At 49.1% G+C, this 15,310-nt stretch overlaps 11 protein-coding genes across 11 annotated transcripts; 6 read left to right on the top strand and 5 right to left on the bottom strand.

Annotated features, from left to right (window-relative positions):
• Positions 1–249: 249 nt before the first annotated feature.
• Positions 250–2,082, top strand: HPODL_04122 (uncharacterized protein; the record flags this gene model as incomplete). Its single annotated transcript, XM_014078906.1, has 1 exon — positions 250–2,082. One exon carries the CDS (start codon positions 250–252, stop codon positions 2,080–2,082), a length of 1,833 nt encoding a protein of 610 aa, XP_013934381.1.
• A 150-nt stretch (positions 2,083–2,232) lies between these two features.
• Positions 2,233–3,774, top strand: HPODL_04121 (tRNA (guanine(26)-N(2))-dimethyltransferase, mitochondrial; the record flags this gene model as incomplete). The annotated part of the gene is made up of 1 exon (XM_014078905.1): positions 2,233–3,774. The coding sequence occupies one exon, from the start codon at positions 2,233–2,235 to the stop codon at positions 3,772–3,774; it is 1,542 nt and encodes a 513-aa protein (XP_013934380.1).
• A 722-nt stretch (positions 3,775–4,496) lies between these two features.
• HPODL_05248 (uncharacterized protein) lies at positions 4,497–5,003 on the top strand (the record flags this gene model as incomplete). Its single annotated transcript, XM_014078904.1, has 1 exon — positions 4,497–5,003. The coding sequence occupies one exon, from the start codon at positions 4,497–4,499 to the stop codon at positions 5,001–5,003; it is 507 nt and encodes a 168-aa protein (XP_013934379.1).
• An 11-nt stretch (positions 5,004–5,014) lies between these two features.
• HPODL_05247 (uncharacterized protein) lies at positions 5,015–5,266 on the bottom strand (the record flags this gene model as incomplete). Its single annotated transcript, XM_014078903.1, has 1 exon — positions 5,015–5,266. The coding sequence occupies one exon, from the start codon at positions 5,264–5,266 to the stop codon at positions 5,015–5,017; it is 252 nt and encodes an 83-aa protein (XP_013934378.1).
• A 206-nt stretch (positions 5,267–5,472) lies between these two features.
• Positions 5,473–6,378, top strand: HPODL_04119 (uncharacterized protein; the record flags this gene model as incomplete). Its single annotated transcript, XM_014078902.1, has 1 exon — positions 5,473–6,378. One exon carries the CDS (start codon positions 5,473–5,475, stop codon positions 6,376–6,378), a length of 906 nt encoding a protein of 301 aa, XP_013934377.1.
• A 5-nt stretch (positions 6,379–6,383) lies between these two features.
• On the bottom strand, positions 6,384–7,901 carry HPODL_04118 (uncharacterized protein; the record flags this gene model as incomplete). The annotated part of the gene is made up of 1 exon (XM_014078901.1): positions 6,384–7,901. One exon carries the CDS (start codon positions 7,899–7,901, stop codon positions 6,384–6,386), a length of 1,518 nt encoding a protein of 505 aa, XP_013934376.1.
• An 88-nt stretch (positions 7,902–7,989) lies between these two features.
• Positions 7,990–9,741, bottom strand: HPODL_04117 (uncharacterized protein; the record flags this gene model as incomplete). The annotated part of the gene is made up of 1 exon (XM_014078900.1): positions 7,990–9,741. The coding sequence occupies one exon, from the start codon at positions 9,739–9,741 to the stop codon at positions 7,990–7,992; it is 1,752 nt and encodes a 583-aa protein (XP_013934375.1).
• Positions 9,742–10,135: 394 nt separating this feature from the next.
• HPODL_04116 (NADH dehydrogenase (ubiquinone) 1 alpha subcomplex 8) lies at positions 10,136–10,678 on the bottom strand (the record flags this gene model as incomplete). Its single annotated transcript, XM_014078899.1, has 1 exon — positions 10,136–10,678. One exon carries the CDS (start codon positions 10,676–10,678, stop codon positions 10,136–10,138), a length of 543 nt encoding a protein of 180 aa, XP_013934374.1.
• Positions 10,679–10,784: 106 nt separating this feature from the next.
• HPODL_04115 (Cleavage factor two protein 2) lies at positions 10,785–13,403 on the top strand (the record flags this gene model as incomplete). Its single annotated transcript, XM_014078898.1, has 1 exon — positions 10,785–13,403. One exon carries the CDS (start codon positions 10,785–10,787, stop codon positions 13,401–13,403), a length of 2,619 nt encoding a protein of 872 aa, XP_013934373.1.
• Positions 13,404–13,569: 166 nt separating this feature from the next.
• HPODL_04114 (Calcium/calmodulin-dependent protein kinase) lies at positions 13,570–14,613 on the top strand (the record flags this gene model as incomplete). Its single annotated transcript, XM_014078897.1, has 1 exon — positions 13,570–14,613. The coding sequence occupies one exon, from the start codon at positions 13,570–13,572 to the stop codon at positions 14,611–14,613; it is 1,044 nt and encodes a 347-aa protein (XP_013934372.1).
• Positions 14,614–14,616: 3 nt separating this feature from the next.
• Positions 14,617–15,294, bottom strand: HPODL_04113 (Protein transport protein SEC22; the record flags this gene model as incomplete). The annotated part of the gene is made up of 2 exons (XM_014078896.1): positions 14,617–15,227; positions 15,261–15,294. 2 exons carry the CDS (start codon positions 15,292–15,294, stop codon positions 14,617–14,619), a joined length of 645 nt encoding a protein of 214 aa, XP_013934371.1.
• Between the last annotated feature and the right edge of the window lie 16 nt (positions 15,295–15,310).

Genomic DNA, 15,310 nt, shown 5'->3' with positions numbered 1-15,310 from the left:
TTTACAAATGTACACCCTTACACTAACCGTTGCCACACCTCGCGCCACGTTGGTTGATTTTTCGCAGAGACCTGATTTTTCATCGGTTTCAAGGAATTCAACTTCATTACCGCTCGCTCAACTTTACTTGCCAGTGCAACTTGATCAAATCACTATCGCTATTTTTGTCAGCTGCTTATTGATCTAGAGATTCAAAATTGGCTAAGGTTCCTTATTGCCCATTTTGGACTGACTGCCTCTGCTTCTAATATGAGAGTGACGAAAAAGGGCAGAAAAGAGGAAGTGGTGGCTATCAAACAAGACCCGGAGCTTGTTGATGGGTCGGGGCTGGCGTCTCCAGCAGTTTCATACGATGGTTCCTCTTCGGCATCGTGTGGCAAGCTCCGTAACTTGGAGCAGATGAATTCTGGGATCGGCTCGGTGAGAACCCGCGACAGCAGCATCGAGCTGGAGTCCTCATTTCTAGTGATGCCGGTGAATCGGAACTCGCAGATGACCTCCAAAGGCCCGCCTTCCTACACTAAAAAGATCTGGAAGATAAATAAGTTTAAGACGGACGATGCCGAGAAGCAGTCGAAAATAATACAGGATGCGCAAAACCTCGTATTAAACGATTCCTCCGCCAAGACGAACAAGCATGGATTCAGGAAAACGAACGTCAAGCCGAAAGTCAGCAAGGAGGGCACTCCGAAGGAGTTTTTATTCGTGAACTGCACACCGACTGCTGCTGCAGAATCTCCGGCAGATGAGCACGAAAAAAAAGCTACAGCCGGGCCTCGCAGAGTTTCGCGGCTTTTCGGAAGCCGCTCACTGAAGAAGGACAAGGACAGTAAAGAAGCGGACTCTCAGCCCCAGACAGTCAAAACCGAAGCTCAGGAGGAAATCCCGAACGGGCGCATGCCGTTTTTAAATTCCTCTCCGTCGGTGTTTGTGGGGCCAGAATCGTCAAAAAGATCGTCTCTACGAAAATTTTGCAGCCGCAAACCAAAAGGGGAGGTCCACCAACCGGGCGACTCGTCGTCCGCAGCGACTCCCTCAGAGTACTCCTTGACTCCCAAGAGCGCTACAGGCAACTCGAATGCGCCCTACACGCCGATAACGCCAATTCTGTCCACCAGCTCTTCTATGACCTCGATGGTCTCTAGTGCCACTCCGCAGCCGGAAAACTTTACTGGGTTTGGACAATATCCGACGCCGTTCACGATGTCAGCTACCGCGGGTGCTCGTGACCGCTCGGACTCGGGAAACTCCATATATCAGTCGCTACAAAATAAACAGCTACTGCAGTCGCCAATGGTGAACACGCCATCGCAACACGGAGATGACGAGTCTGGAACTACATACGACGAATTGGTCGAGGTGTCTCCGGTTAGTACCTCTGTGACTAAGAAAATGAAGACTCTCAGACGGTCAAACTCCATAATCTCGGTGATTTCTCTCTCATCCCAGTCCCAATACCCTCCGTCATCCCTTTCTTCTGGTGGTTTTTACGGTCTCGGAGCAGCATTCTCGCCATCAAACCCTGGATCGGGTTTTTCCAGCAACAGAGTTGCGCCAAGAACTCGTTCGGCAAGCAACACAGTGCCGAACACCGCCCAGAAATATCCGTTGATCAAGACTCTGAGCCATCAGAATATGCAGTATGCTTATCCGACCGTGCCAAAAAATGCCCCTGCTGGCGGCAATCAGCCTCTCTTTGATCCGCAATTTATAAACCACAACGAGTACTCACCATTCGCCCAACAGCAACAACTAGATACCTATTTCGAGGCCTCGCCGTCCTCTCAAGAGACATCTTACCCGTACGCTTTGACTATGGAAGAGCTCAAAAAACAGCATGACGACCTTATACAACAGCATCAGTCGTTGTTCTATTCGTTTGGCCCCATCGAACAGGAACAGATACCAGTAGCCAAATATGGCACTCCTGTCACCAGTCTGTATTCTTCTGCTCCACTGGGCCATTCGAATAGCACGTTCACCACCAATTCCGCCGAAGACCCGTCACAAACTCAAACTGGTCTGGATCAAGAGAGTTTTGACCTGTGCTCCTTTATTGATGGGAACCGTCACTGCAATTGAAGAGACTGGATCTCAGATTGCAACCCATCCTCACACCGAGTTAAAGAAAAATTCTTCTTAGATAGCTTGAAATTTACAAAAAATATTTCTCAATACTGTATGGGCAGTCGCTCAAGGTTGTTATCGCTAAATTTCCCCCGATTCCTTCATATGAACCCCCAAATAGACACTTCAAAGTATAAGGTCCTCACTGAGGGCTCTGCATCTGTTCTTTTCCCACCAGACCAGGTCTTTTACAATCCTGTTCAGCAGTATAACAGAGACCTGAGCTCGCTAGCTATTCGCGCATTCTCTGAGATATATTACGAAGAAAAGCTTGCAAGAAAGCGCAAGCATGACAAAGAGTCTCCTGATTTAAAAGATTCCGAGCCGCAGCCGTACTTGAGAATTTTGGAAGCACTCTCTGCTACAGGTCTTCGGGCTATTCGGTATGGTAAAGAGATTCCACTCGTTTCTAAGGTGGTAGCAAACGATCTTTCTAAAGATGCTGTCAACGCCATTAATCTAAACATTGAATATAACAAAATACAGGACAAAGTGGAGGCCAATGAGGGAGACGCTATCCGGGTGATGGCTGATTCAAAGGACCAATTCCATGTTGTTGATCTGGATCCCTATGGAACTGCAGCTCCCTTTGTCGACTCGGCTTTAAATTCACTCAAGGACGGGGGCCTTTTGCTGGTCACTTGCACGGATCTTGGTGTGCTAGCTGGAGCTGGCTATCCAGAGAAATGTTTTGCATTATACGGAGGAAGTCCATTGCACGGAGACGTTACTCATGAATCCGCTCTTAGACTCGTCTTGCATATGATCTCAACGACTGCTGCCAAATACAAAAAATGGATCGAGCCGCAGCTCTGTTTATCCATTGACTTTTACGTCCGTCTGTTCATACGGGTTAGAACGTCCCCTATCAAGGTTAAAGAGCTCGCGTCCAATCAAATGATATGCTATAAATGCTCTGGATGCTACGCTATTTACAATCAGCCTCTCGGGCGATGGACGGAGAATCCAAATGCAACAGCAAAACAAAATAGTAAGAAGTACGGCCTGAGTAAAGGGCCGCCTGTTGGTCCAGAGTGCACATTCTGCGGCTTTACAAATCACCTTTGTGGTCCAATGTGGAGAGGACCTCTGCACAATCCCGCATTTATTGACCGCGTTCTTGGCCTGGAAGAGTCGGCAGATGAGTCTATATTCAAGACTCGGCCTAGAATCAAGGGTATGCTGACCATGGCCAAGAATGAGCTAGTGGACGTTCCTTTCCATATCAAGACAACGACAGTTTCTGCAATTCTGAAAGGACCAAGTCCATCGCTTGATACATTTGCGGCTGCACTGTCAAATCTTGGATACCGGGTCTCGCTCTGCCATTCGACCCCCGGTGCAATTAAGACTGACGCCCCGTATGAGGTTATCTGGTATGTCGGTAAGCTGTGGACAGAGAAGAATGGAGTGACGGCCGACAAATTGAACCCAAACACTGCAGGACACAGAATCATGACTGACAACTCAATTGGCAAAAACATTGATCTTGCCTCTCTAAACAAGGAGAAGAAAGTCGACGATATAACCTGGTTGTTCCAGCCCAACGGGGAAAGCAAGAAGTTGAAGGAATTGCGGAAGATAAAGATTGTCAGATACCAGGAAAACCCAACGGCCAATTGGGGTCCTAAAGCCAGACCTCATTAATTTGTATAATGAATCGATCGAACGCACCAACTATAGAGAGTCTATTTTAGCTCCTTGATATATAGAATGGTAGCTTTTTATAGCTCCTCAAAAGTCCTTTGCTTAAGTTTACGATGTTGCACCGGTAGATCAAGGTACATAGATTTGGGGGCCAGATTCGGGGGCCAGATTCGGCTCTTCAGAATTCTGAGGATGGGTTTAAGATAAGGTTCTTCGTATGCTGTCCAGACACACTTTCAATACTGTCAATGCTAGCAACTATTGAAGAGCATCGATGGCTGCACGAGAACTTTCCAGGGAGTGACTTCTCTGTACTTCCTGGCAGCGTGACCATCACAGACCGCTTCACGTGGTTGCCTCTTGAATCCTAAACATTCAGCTTTGGTCAATTCGAAAATGAAACTTGGAGTGTTGTGGTATAGCCGTTGAACATCACCTGTGACGTTCTGTTTAATCTATTTACGAAACATAGCTTAGAGGATGAACAGATTTTTTAGCTTTAGAAGCATGGCCTATGTTGTATTTGTCGACAACGAATGCCCTCGAACTTTGTGCAACGTCAGCCCTGATAAAAAATGCGTGCACTATTGGCACCTTTCTTCTATCTCCTTCTGCGTTAAGCAGATCAACCATCTAATCCGGTAAACTCAACCCAGCCCTGTTACCCTAAATCGGGCGGTGTACAGTGTGGTCTAAAGATTTTTGAAAGGTACGATAATCTCATGTCCCTGGCCACAGAGATCGCCGTGCTCAGCGAGCTGATCGACGTCCTCATCTCTCCGGAGTCATTCAACATAAGTGCGGAGGACCTGTTCACTCATCTCAACTCGACCTCGCGACAGACGGCCGGCTCCGACGTCACCATCCGAACCATCGATTTCCACAGCTTTCTAGAGCTTGGGTACAAGCTTACAGATACAAACATGACCGTCGAGAGTCTCATCACTTTGCTGTCATCCAACGTGTACATCAATAACTTGTCCGAGTTCCCGACAAAACGGTCAGACGAGTATCTGCCAGACCTGAGGTTTGTGATCAAAAACACCTTTTTATTATTCATTACGTTCTTTAAACGTCTCAGCCAGCCTAATCCGTCCGTAGCAGGCCTTCTTATGCTGCTGAACGTGTCAATCGTCAACAAACTAATCAAGATCCTCAAAGCTCTCAACCCGGATATCAGGCTCAAGAGTGAAGGCCTATTGCTCAAACTAATGCGGTATCAACGTTGATATGTACACACTCACGAATAAATACGACTAGCGATCTTCATCCACACGTAGTTGGCAAACCGTCGCCCCAGCACCTTCCCGATGACAGGCAACAGCACGAAGTTAACCAGAGTCTTCAACTGCACAAGGTTCTCCTCCCACTCCTTCTGCGGGTCATGGTACACAAGATCGGTCTCATAAGTGTACTCCGAGTCATCGTCGCTAGAGTCGAACTCCTGCTCATCCCTGTCGTGCAGAGCAAGATTCTCTGCGCTCAGCTCCATAAACCAAATAAATATACGAAATATTTCAACTCTTTCACGGCTGCTTAGCTAATCCTGGACGGGGGCGGCAGTAGCAGGTGGCTGGCGAGCAGAGGCTGAGGAGATGCCATATGAGGATGTTGTGGACTACATCAGCGGATATAAGTTCTGCCCTTTGTGAGCTTTTCCTGCTTTCACGTGTCTGTCTGGCGTGAATATTTTAATTTATGAAATTACTCGGTACCAATCCGTCAAGGACCAGTTTGTATGAACATGCGACAAATTTCCGATGGGACAATACTCTGCGAAGCGACGAGTTCGAGCCGATGTCATTTGTGTCTTCACGGAACCAGCGACTGAATTTTGATCGCCTCAACGACCGTTCGTCTACTCTCGAGAATATAAAAGACTCCACCGATGAACTCTATCTAGGCGACCAGCAGTTTGGCGCGATGGACAATCTGCGAATCAGCCTCGATGCTCTGCGGATGAAACTTCCTTTTTTGGGCCAGATAAAGCGTGCAACGACGACAAAAGTGCAGCCGAGAGGACCTAAGAAAAGACAGGTCCAGCTCAGCTATTACGGCGAAGAGGCCGACGATGACACCGAGTCGCGTCCCCTGTTTATGAAACAGACGAGCGTGAAATACAAAAAGAAAGCAAGATCCATCAGTGACAAGAAAACAGCAGGTTCTGTTGTACAGTATGAAAGTGCAAAATTTCTTGAGTATCCGCCAATCTCAATACCTCAAGCCCCTGAAAACTACGTGTCTACCAACTTTTTGGATAAGTCTGAGCGGGAGCTCCCAAACAGGCTTTCATCGCATGATTACCAGTTGATTTTAGAAAACTACAGCTACGTTCCTCTGGACGATGCAGAACGCAAATTTGCGCTGTATCTGTACGTGCAGAGCCGGCTCCACGACGCGGAGACGCCCATCAACACTGAAAACGAGCGGCTGCTGCAAAACTACCTCAATTCCTTAAAGAATAATAAATTTGTCGAGTCCACAGACGACACAGACGAAGCAACCAGTGAGATGGCGCGACGCAAAAACCAGCGGGTGCGACGCATAGAGCGCCACATCGAGCTGGACGAGCGAGTCGCTCGCAGACTCGGTCTCCATAAATAGTATAATCATTCCAGCGCTAGGTCGCCTAGCTGTTCGCGCACTTTTCTTTCTCGTGCTTCCCGTATCTTTTGGTCCTTTTTAATACTGCTCAGGCGTCCTGTTTCTGACTTCCATGCTTTGTCGTTTTCCTGGTACTCGTCGTCCGTTGACCTGTATTTGGCAGCCTCGTCATCCGGCGGGGCCAGCAGGTTGCGCACCTCCCTGGAAGAAATATAGTGCAAATTCAGCTCGGAGCCAAAAATATATCTGAGATGCAGTAGACGGATGTATTCGAACCAGCTGGTGATCGGTAGCGTCTTAGACCCGCTGAGCCTGAATCTCGACAACACTTCTGTCTCCTCATTTTCTTCGTGCTCCTGTTTCTCGATACTCCGCAGAACGTCTCTGAATATTGACCGAGACTCTTTTTTATCCTTCTTGCTCACTTTCTTCGAGGAATATCTCACCAGCTGTGTCAGAATATTCTTCAGGTCGTCCAGATCGTGGTAAGGTTCGTCCTCGTCATCATAATCAAACACCTCGTACATCAACGCAATCACGACAGCAGCCGTTTTCTGGACCTTCTTGGTGAAGTCCTCAGCAAGGAAATTCATCAAAAGCGGAATATTGTCCTGTATGACGGTGTTGACCTCGCGTCCGGCTTTATAAAGCAGACTTACCACAACACCAACCGCATTAAGGGCATTCACAACAATATCCTCGTCGTTTTCCGTTAGACTGCCGGCACTAAACCCTTCGGCCAGCTCCATCAGAGTCTCGACGCTATTTTCCAGACCGTAGCAATGCGACTCGTTGTAAATTACCAAAAGTAAGCTCGCATATGCAATTAAACAGCTCGAACGAACGCCCTCGTAGGTCTCCTCTGTGCTGTAGATTTTATCAAGCAGAACAGGAAACAAACTCTCCACAGCTACCGTAGCCACCTCATCTGAGTCGCTGGCTATATATGCGACGGCAGAGCGCAGAGCAAACACAAATTCGAGCCCGGAGCGTGCCGTCTTGACAAACGAGATCAACGACTCCAGGTCCGTCTCATTGACCACCTTTCCGTTGGAGCCCAAAGGCTTTTTCACAATCATACGATACAGTTCGCCAAGCAAAAATTCTCGCGACGAGGAGTTAATTTTGCTTCTGGATTGGCCCAGCGCCGTTATCACGTCCGAAACAGTGTATATTTTCACCACGCCGGCCTCGTCGCCGGCCTCGCCCGCGCCAGTATCTTCCTCGCTGTCGATGATGGACCCGATCAGCGAATTTGCCCTGCTCTCCTGCCGACTCATCGGTGACCCGGCAACCGCCACCGTGGACGACAGAGATTCCGTGCTCTGTATTTTTTGGCGCAGCAGGTCGTCCAGCCTCATGAAACTCATGTCCATCAGGCTCTCGTCAAACTCGTTGTATTCGGCATCCATATTGGGGCTCTTCAGACTAGGACTGCGTAGTCCAGACTTAGACGACGCTCTGCCTTCTGAACGCGACACGTTACGGTGAGACGATCGCATCTCGCGGTGTAATTGAGACATGGCTTGATTAATAAATAAATGTAAATTATTTGCTCTATCTGTGTGCGGCTTATATATTCTGTATACTAAGTGAGCTACACATTTTCATTTATTCGTGGCGGTCGTTTCCGTCCACGCGAAATGGACTGATACTCTCCTGGCTGTGTGGAGCACCACTCAACCTCTCAAGCTCCTGTTTCAAAGCCACCACCTGCTGCTGTAGACCCTTATTCTCTTTCTGGAGAATCTGGATGTACTTGGACGACAGCTCCACTGTGGTAGCCTTGGACGGCACTGCGACCTCGTTCTTGAGCACATCTGGAATGATTTTCTCGAGGTCCTGGATGGCCACGTTCATCCTGTTTCGTCTGCCTTGCTCCGCAAGTTTGTGGGTCATTTTCCTGTCGGTCTGGGAAGATTTCGAGGACCCGCCAGAGTTGCTGCGGGCCTTAGTGTAATACATGCCTTCGGGGCTCTGGCTGGGCTGCATGTCGTCGTTGTTCTGGATGAGGGGTGAGGTCTTGAGAGACGACGATCTGGAAGACGATTTCGAGGCCCCGTTTATGTGCAAGGGAGGTACAATGGCTGCTGGCAGCTGCTGGTTGTCCTGGAGCAAAAAGGAGCTGGAGGACGGCAAAATCACTGGCGACGACTGGGCGGATGAGACGTTGTGGTTGGGATTCTTCAAAACGTTATCTTTTGCAATCATTCTCGGTGAGTTCTTAGCAGACAGTTTGGCCAGCGCAAATGACATCATGGCGGCCGGCGTGGCTGCAGACGGGTTGGCCGTATCCATATTGGCGGTTTTATTACCTGGCTCGGCTTCTTGTGAGTACGACCTGGATGGCAGCTCCATGGCGCTGAAGTCTTCCTCCTTTGCGGGCGGATTAGAAGGCGGAAGCATAAGATCGTTGGAAGTGGCAGCCTCGGGCAGCATGTCGAAAAAGTTCTGAGACTGGCCGCTGTACGACTTGTTTCTGGATCTGTACGACCGGCGGGCGCCAGAAACAACGGGAGACGATGGCTTCACCGACGGCGACTGTTTCATGCGTGCAGACGGGCCCGGCTGTTGCTGCTGGAACCCATTTGGATTGGCCGGCCCAAAAAGCGGCGTCCCGTTGGGAGTTTTCGAGCGTTTGTAGGAGGTTCTTCTTGCGCCGTCGTCGCCAGACACTGGCGACGACATGGTGGACGTTTTTTCGTCGCGTCTTTTTTGTCTGAAGCTGGCCGCGCTGTTGACCTGGCTGGGGAAACGCGAGCTTTGAAACTCCAGAGCCGGCGACGTGAGCGGGCTGAACCCCACTTTCTTGTGCACGTTTTCGTCCTGACCTCCCTGCTGGTAGCCCGTGCCGTATGGAGGGTTCACGGCGTGTTCCAGCGGCGTCACTGCGGGCGAAACAAGCGGCGTGAACACGTCGTTCGGGCGTACTGCCGTGGCTGGTGCAGTTTCGGTACGCTGGTCCACGGGGTAGTCACGGTGAAACATCTGCGGAGGATGCTGGTAATTATTAGGGTCTGTAATTTGTTCGTGGTCATTGTTGTGGGACGCAAAAGATGAGTAGTCCTCGTGTCGATGCGGCGAGTCGTTGGCTGGATTGGCTTGAGCGGCATGTTGGTGGTGTATCATGTGGTCCAGGTGCTGGATTTCGTGGAGATTGGTGAACTCCGACCACTGTAAATCCATACTCTCGAAATTCATCTCCGACAAGTCTGAGTGCTCCAGCGATTCCTGATGGCCATGAGTGCCCAGGCTATTTTCTGCGTTTGGGGGATGCGAGTTCGACAAATGGGACTCATCTGCTGGCGAGTCTGTGTAGCTACTCTGTTTGGACATAGCCGATGCAGGCATCAGGCTCGTCATTCCCTGCTGGATTATTTAAAGAAAGACGTTGATGCTTAGTAGCTAACTCTTGAGACCTAACAAATATTTTATAAATATGGTTTTGCTCTGGGAAGCCCCTACGAAATAAAACAATGCGGTGCTCGTAAATGGCAAACGGAAATGCAAGCACAGTTCTCTAAAGGGAAGCACGACGTGCGGAAACGTCGCCTGCCGGGTGCGAACATTGCCCATTCCACCGTCGACTGATCATGATAGCCGGGTAACAGCCACGTGGGGTGCATTTCGCTCACACGAGCCGTCAAACACAAACGACAATTTTGTCGATAAGTGAAGCGGTGCAGGGGTGCAGACGTTTACATATAGTGCTTGAATGATAAATAAATAGTAGCTACGTCTAACAGACACAGCGCCCTCAGCCTTGAGTGGCCTGGCGGTATGCACGTTCGCTCGCAGGATGCGGCGACAACGGCTCGTAAATCTGGTTGCCTGGCTTGAACACCTCTCTATTTCCGTCGTCCGGAATACGTTTCTGCAGGTTCAGGTTCTTGAACACGCAATTGTTGAGCAGCGACTCGGCTTTTCTGCAGTTCTTGAGCTCCATGTTGGAATAGTTCAAACATTGGAAGTGCAGCTCGAATTCCTTCTTGCAATGGGTATTCAGATCGCGGATCACGCTGGCCGCGCATCTCGTCACTCTGCGGCCCTCCGTCAAGCAGTTGATGGTACCGTTCTTGCCATTTTCCTGGTGGCACTTCATAAAGTCGTCGTTGTAGTCTTTGCATCTGTCGCCGATGAAAAACGAGGCACTGACCAGAGGTCCAGTGGTGGCTCCTATTTCCTTCACGTGGGGGATTTCCTTTGGGAGAGGGGCATTTTCCAGCACGTACTGAGTGTCTCTGAACTTGTCTGTGACCCTAGACGTGGAAATGGAGTCGAAAGTGTTAGTTGACGACATAGGGAATAGAAGCTATTTGGCTTGAATATTACTCCTCAAATGGCTCCGGGTAAGTTATTTTTCAAATCCCTAAAAAAAAATATACATTTCAGATTCTTGGTACACCATGTTTGAGTTTGTGTCATTGGCACCGCCAAAACAAATTGCCGAGGCTGTGGAGGAGCCCGACGAAGATTCATACGACCCCTTTGAAGATCAGGAGGTGAAGGATGAGGACGAGGACGACAAGAAAGTTTTGCAGCTTGAACAGCTGAAAAACACCTCCAAGACACAAGCCAGACTTCTCACTTTTGACGGCCAACTAAATATCCTGGCCGACCCTGGATGGGATGGAGTGAGCGATATATCGTATCTGGAGCCGCACATCCCCAACATCCATCTAATCATTCTTTCGCAAACGACCACCGAGTACCTCGGAGCCTTTGCGTATCTTCTGTACAAATACCCGATTCTTCGCAAAGTGAAGACCTACGCGACGCTTCCTGTTTCCAAACTCGGACGATTGGCAACCATAGAGCTTTATAGATCGGCTGGGCTCGTTGGCCCGCTGAAGGGGGCCGTTTTAGACGTGGAAGACGTGGAAAACTACTTCAACTCCATCATCACAGTCAACTACTCCCAATCCGTGTCTCTGACGGGCAACTTGTCGGGAATTACAATCACAGCGTACAATTCTGGTCACACATTAGGTGGATCGTTCTGGCTGCTCAACAAGGACGCTGAGAAGATTGTCTACGCTCCTACATGGAACCACTCCAAAGACTACTTTCTGAAACCGGGCCGCTTGAACTTGCCAAACCTTCTCCGTGCCACCACTCTGATCAGCGGGTCTGATTTAGGGTCCTCATTGTCGCACAAGATGCGAATCAGCAAGTTCATGGAGCTCGTAAAACTCACGTTGATGAACGGGACGTCCATTTTGCTCCCGACCTCTGTCACCGGCAGATTGCTGGAGCTGCTTCCTTTGCTCGACCAGAATGTGCCGGTAGATATCAATTTCTACCTTCTCTCTTTCACAGGCAAGAAATCGCTCGAATTCTCCGGCAACATGCTGGAGTGGATGTCGCCGGATATTACTAAGAACTGGGAGAACCAGAACCAAACGCCGTTCGAGTCGAACAGACTGAAACTCATTTCATTGCGGGATCTTGCCTCGCTTGACCACAGGCCAAAGATCATCTTTGTGGACGGCACAGATCTGAACGAAGGGTCTCTTTCCAGAGATTGTTTTATAGAGCTTTGTTCCAAGCACAACACTGCGCTGATCATGACTGAGAGGCCGGAAGTGAACACCACAGCATACGATGTGTACAAAGAATGGGAGAGCAAAGTGAAAAACGATAATAATCTGAAAGACGGCGCACTGACCATTCTTGAGAAACAAATGTCTCTTTCGGCAACGAGGGAGGAAAAACTGCGTGGTTCGGAACTGAATGCCTACAAAAAGAGCGTTGAGGAGCGTAGGCAGCGCCGCAAGGAGCAGGAGGTGCAAGAAAGACTGAACAACGACCTGCTGGACACGCTGATCGGCGAAGACGAAGACGACGATGACGACGATTCGGAATTTTCTGACGGAGAAGACGCTGGAGCCGACGCCGAGAATGGAGAGAACGGCGAAGTCAAGACCACAACAACGTCCACCGCGCTGACTCAGTCTACACATTCAGCAAAGGACGAAGAGGAGCATATCACTGTGGACCAAATTTTGCAGATGCCTATGGACTTTGACGTGCGGAATGCTAAGGGGAGAAACAGGATGTTTCCCTTCATTGTCAAAAAAGTCTCCGTCGACGACTACGGAGAAGTGATCAGACACAGTGACTTCATGAGAGAAGAGGAAAAGTTTCCACTCAACAAGCCAACTTACGAAGAAGAGGTGGAGGAAGTTGTGGAGGAATATTTGGAGAACGGGAAGAAAAAAAGACGGACGGTGAAAAGGCCCGTTAAAAAAATTAGAAAAGCAACTGTTGTTGAACAGGTGAAGGAAAAAGACACCGTCTACAACCTGGACGCACTAGCGGATCCGAAAGTGCGCAGCATCAAACCCATTTCTGTGGAAATCAGGTGTGGTCTCGCGTTTGTGGATCTGTCTGGATTGGCGGATCTGAGATCCATGAGAATCACCTTCAACTCAGTGAAGCCTCGTAAGGTCATCTTGCTTCCGAACACCACACAGGCCTATATGGGTGGCGCGTTGGACGTGATGGACGCCGTCATGGCTCAGCAGAAATCCAAGATGCTGGCTATTTACCAGGCCGACGACGCGTCCGGCATTCTAGGCACAGATTACATTCTTTCCAAGTTCAACGAAAAAATCGACCTTGGCAACGTCGTCACTTCATATGACCTCGTCATCTCCAACGAGCTCAACAACACGCTCAATTGGCAGGCAATCACCGGCGGATACTCGATCGCGCACGTTTACGGAGAAGTGGTGCCAGTGGCGCCTGGAGACAAGCATCTGAAGCTCGTCCCACCTACAAACACAAATTTAATGCCTGTGTCCAACTCTATCAGTATCGGAGATATCAAATTAGCAGAGCTGCGTCGCAAGCTTACGGAGCTCAACCATGCAGTCGAGTTCCGAGGGGACGGTACGCTCGTGGTGAACAACCAACTTGCCGTCAGAAAAGTCACCGACGGTAACCTCGTGATTGACGGAGCGATGGGCCAACTTTTCTACCAGGTCCGCAGCCTCGTCCAGGATATGCTGGCGTACGTTTGATAGAGCGATAGATATATGTTGATTATGTAATATCTCTAGTAGATAAGCCTCGATAACATTTTTCTGAGATCTGTCGGATGGGTATATTTACACAGATAAAGGACTGTTTACATTTCAAGCGGAGGTTTGAGCTGGGAGGTAAGCAGTTATTGTGCTGTACTAATTTTTGGATGTGTTGGGTGCTGGGTCCTTTGGGTACGTGAGACGGGCTGTTGATCAGCAGTCTGGACAGGAGGTGGCCATCAAGGTGATGAGCAAGAAGGCATTGGGAGAGCGCATTTCCATGGTAGAGAACGAGGTTGCCTTGTTGAAGGTGCTTGATCATCCAAACGTGGTGCGGTTTATAGACTACTATGAATCTCCAAGCTCGTTTTATCTCGTTACAGAGCTTGCTACAGGTGGGGAGCTTTTTGATCGGATAGTGGAGAAGGTTGTCTTTACAGAAAAAGACGCCAAAGCCATTGTGTTGCAGCTTGTTAGGGCCCTTCATTACCTTCACGAAAACAACATTGTGCATCGCGACATCAAGCCCGAGAACATTCTGTACAGGACCCAGGACCCTGACAGCGGTATTGTTTTGGCGGATTTCGGGATAGCTAAAAAGCTCAGCCGTTCGGAGCCGTATATACGCGACCACGCCGGTTCTTTTCTATACGCGGCGCCTGAAACATACACGCACGAAATGTACGGCTACAAAGCAGATATATGGTCACTGGGGGTGGTATGCTATATATTGATGTGCGGCTATAGTCCGTACGATGCAAACACTGTTGACGATTTTCTGCGGGTGGTGGAGGAGCCATTGAATTTTGACGACAGAAGCTGGGACAATGTGAGCGAAGAAGCCAAGGAGTTTGTCCTCTGTTGTCTCGACACGCGCCAGGAAACACGATTTCCAGCTTGGCGACTGCTGCAACATCCGTGGCTGACGAGCGACACACAGAAAGACGTCGATCTGATTTCGAACCTCCGGGACGGCTACTCTGCCAAGAAGAAGCTGAAGGCTGTGATCCACATGGTGCTAATCCGGAACAGGTTCCAACAGTTGCGAAGTCTGACCGGCGAGGAAGAATTCGAGCTGGCAGAGCCGTATCTATCAGACCCTGACAAATCGCGATTGCTGGGCGATGCGTTCCGCAACCTTGTATATGCCGCCAAGGACAACAAGGAGAAGGTCATCAGGTACCAAATGGACGACGCAGGCCGATGACGATCAAAATATAATTCTGTAGAGAATGAAGAGAATGAAGAGCGAGATCAGCACCACGGGCGCATATTGTTTGAGCAAGAGCTGGAAATTGATTTTTTCGGCATATTTCTTGTATTTCTGGGACTGGTTCTTCAAATTGGCGGAAAGATCCTGGAGTTTGTCCAGCGAGTCGCCCCTGTAGAGTAAATCCTCAATATTTTTGTTCATAATCATTTTCACGTCGACCAGCTCCGTATTAAGTTTGTCCAGGTTGGACTGCGCTCTGGAGTCACCGTAGATCTTCTTCGTCTTGCTGATAAATGAGTCAAACTGGATAAATTGGTACGGCTTCAAGTCGGGTCTGGACAGCTCGCTAGCGTACACGTGACTGAACTCGTTAGATATCTCGGCAAGATACGAAAACACAAGCTTTTTTGGGAAACTGCTGGTGGTAATACACACATAGATAATGGTGTCGACGATCAAATAGTGCAATGTGTGGCTTCCTGAGTCAATGGATGCTCTGGGCTCTGAAGTCTGCGGGTTAAGCTTTAAAATGATCAATTTGCACTTTTTCTTGAGCTCTGCCAAGCTGGGGTTTTTCTCGTCGTCTATAGAACCTGAAAGTGGTAAACCTGGTTGTTAGACTGTGTTAAATAGATACATACCATCAGAAAGCCGGTAAATTAGTGTTGATTCCATGTCTGTTTTGTTGCCA

This window comes from Ogataea parapolymorpha, chromosome V, assembly GCF_000187245.1.
Source record: "Ogataea parapolymorpha DL-1 chromosome V, whole genome shotgun sequence".
NCBI classification, from domain to species: domain Eukaryota; kingdom Fungi; phylum Ascomycota; class Pichiomycetes; order Pichiales; family Pichiaceae; genus Ogataea; species Ogataea parapolymorpha.
This window is presented reverse-complemented; position numbering and strand designations above follow the sequence as displayed.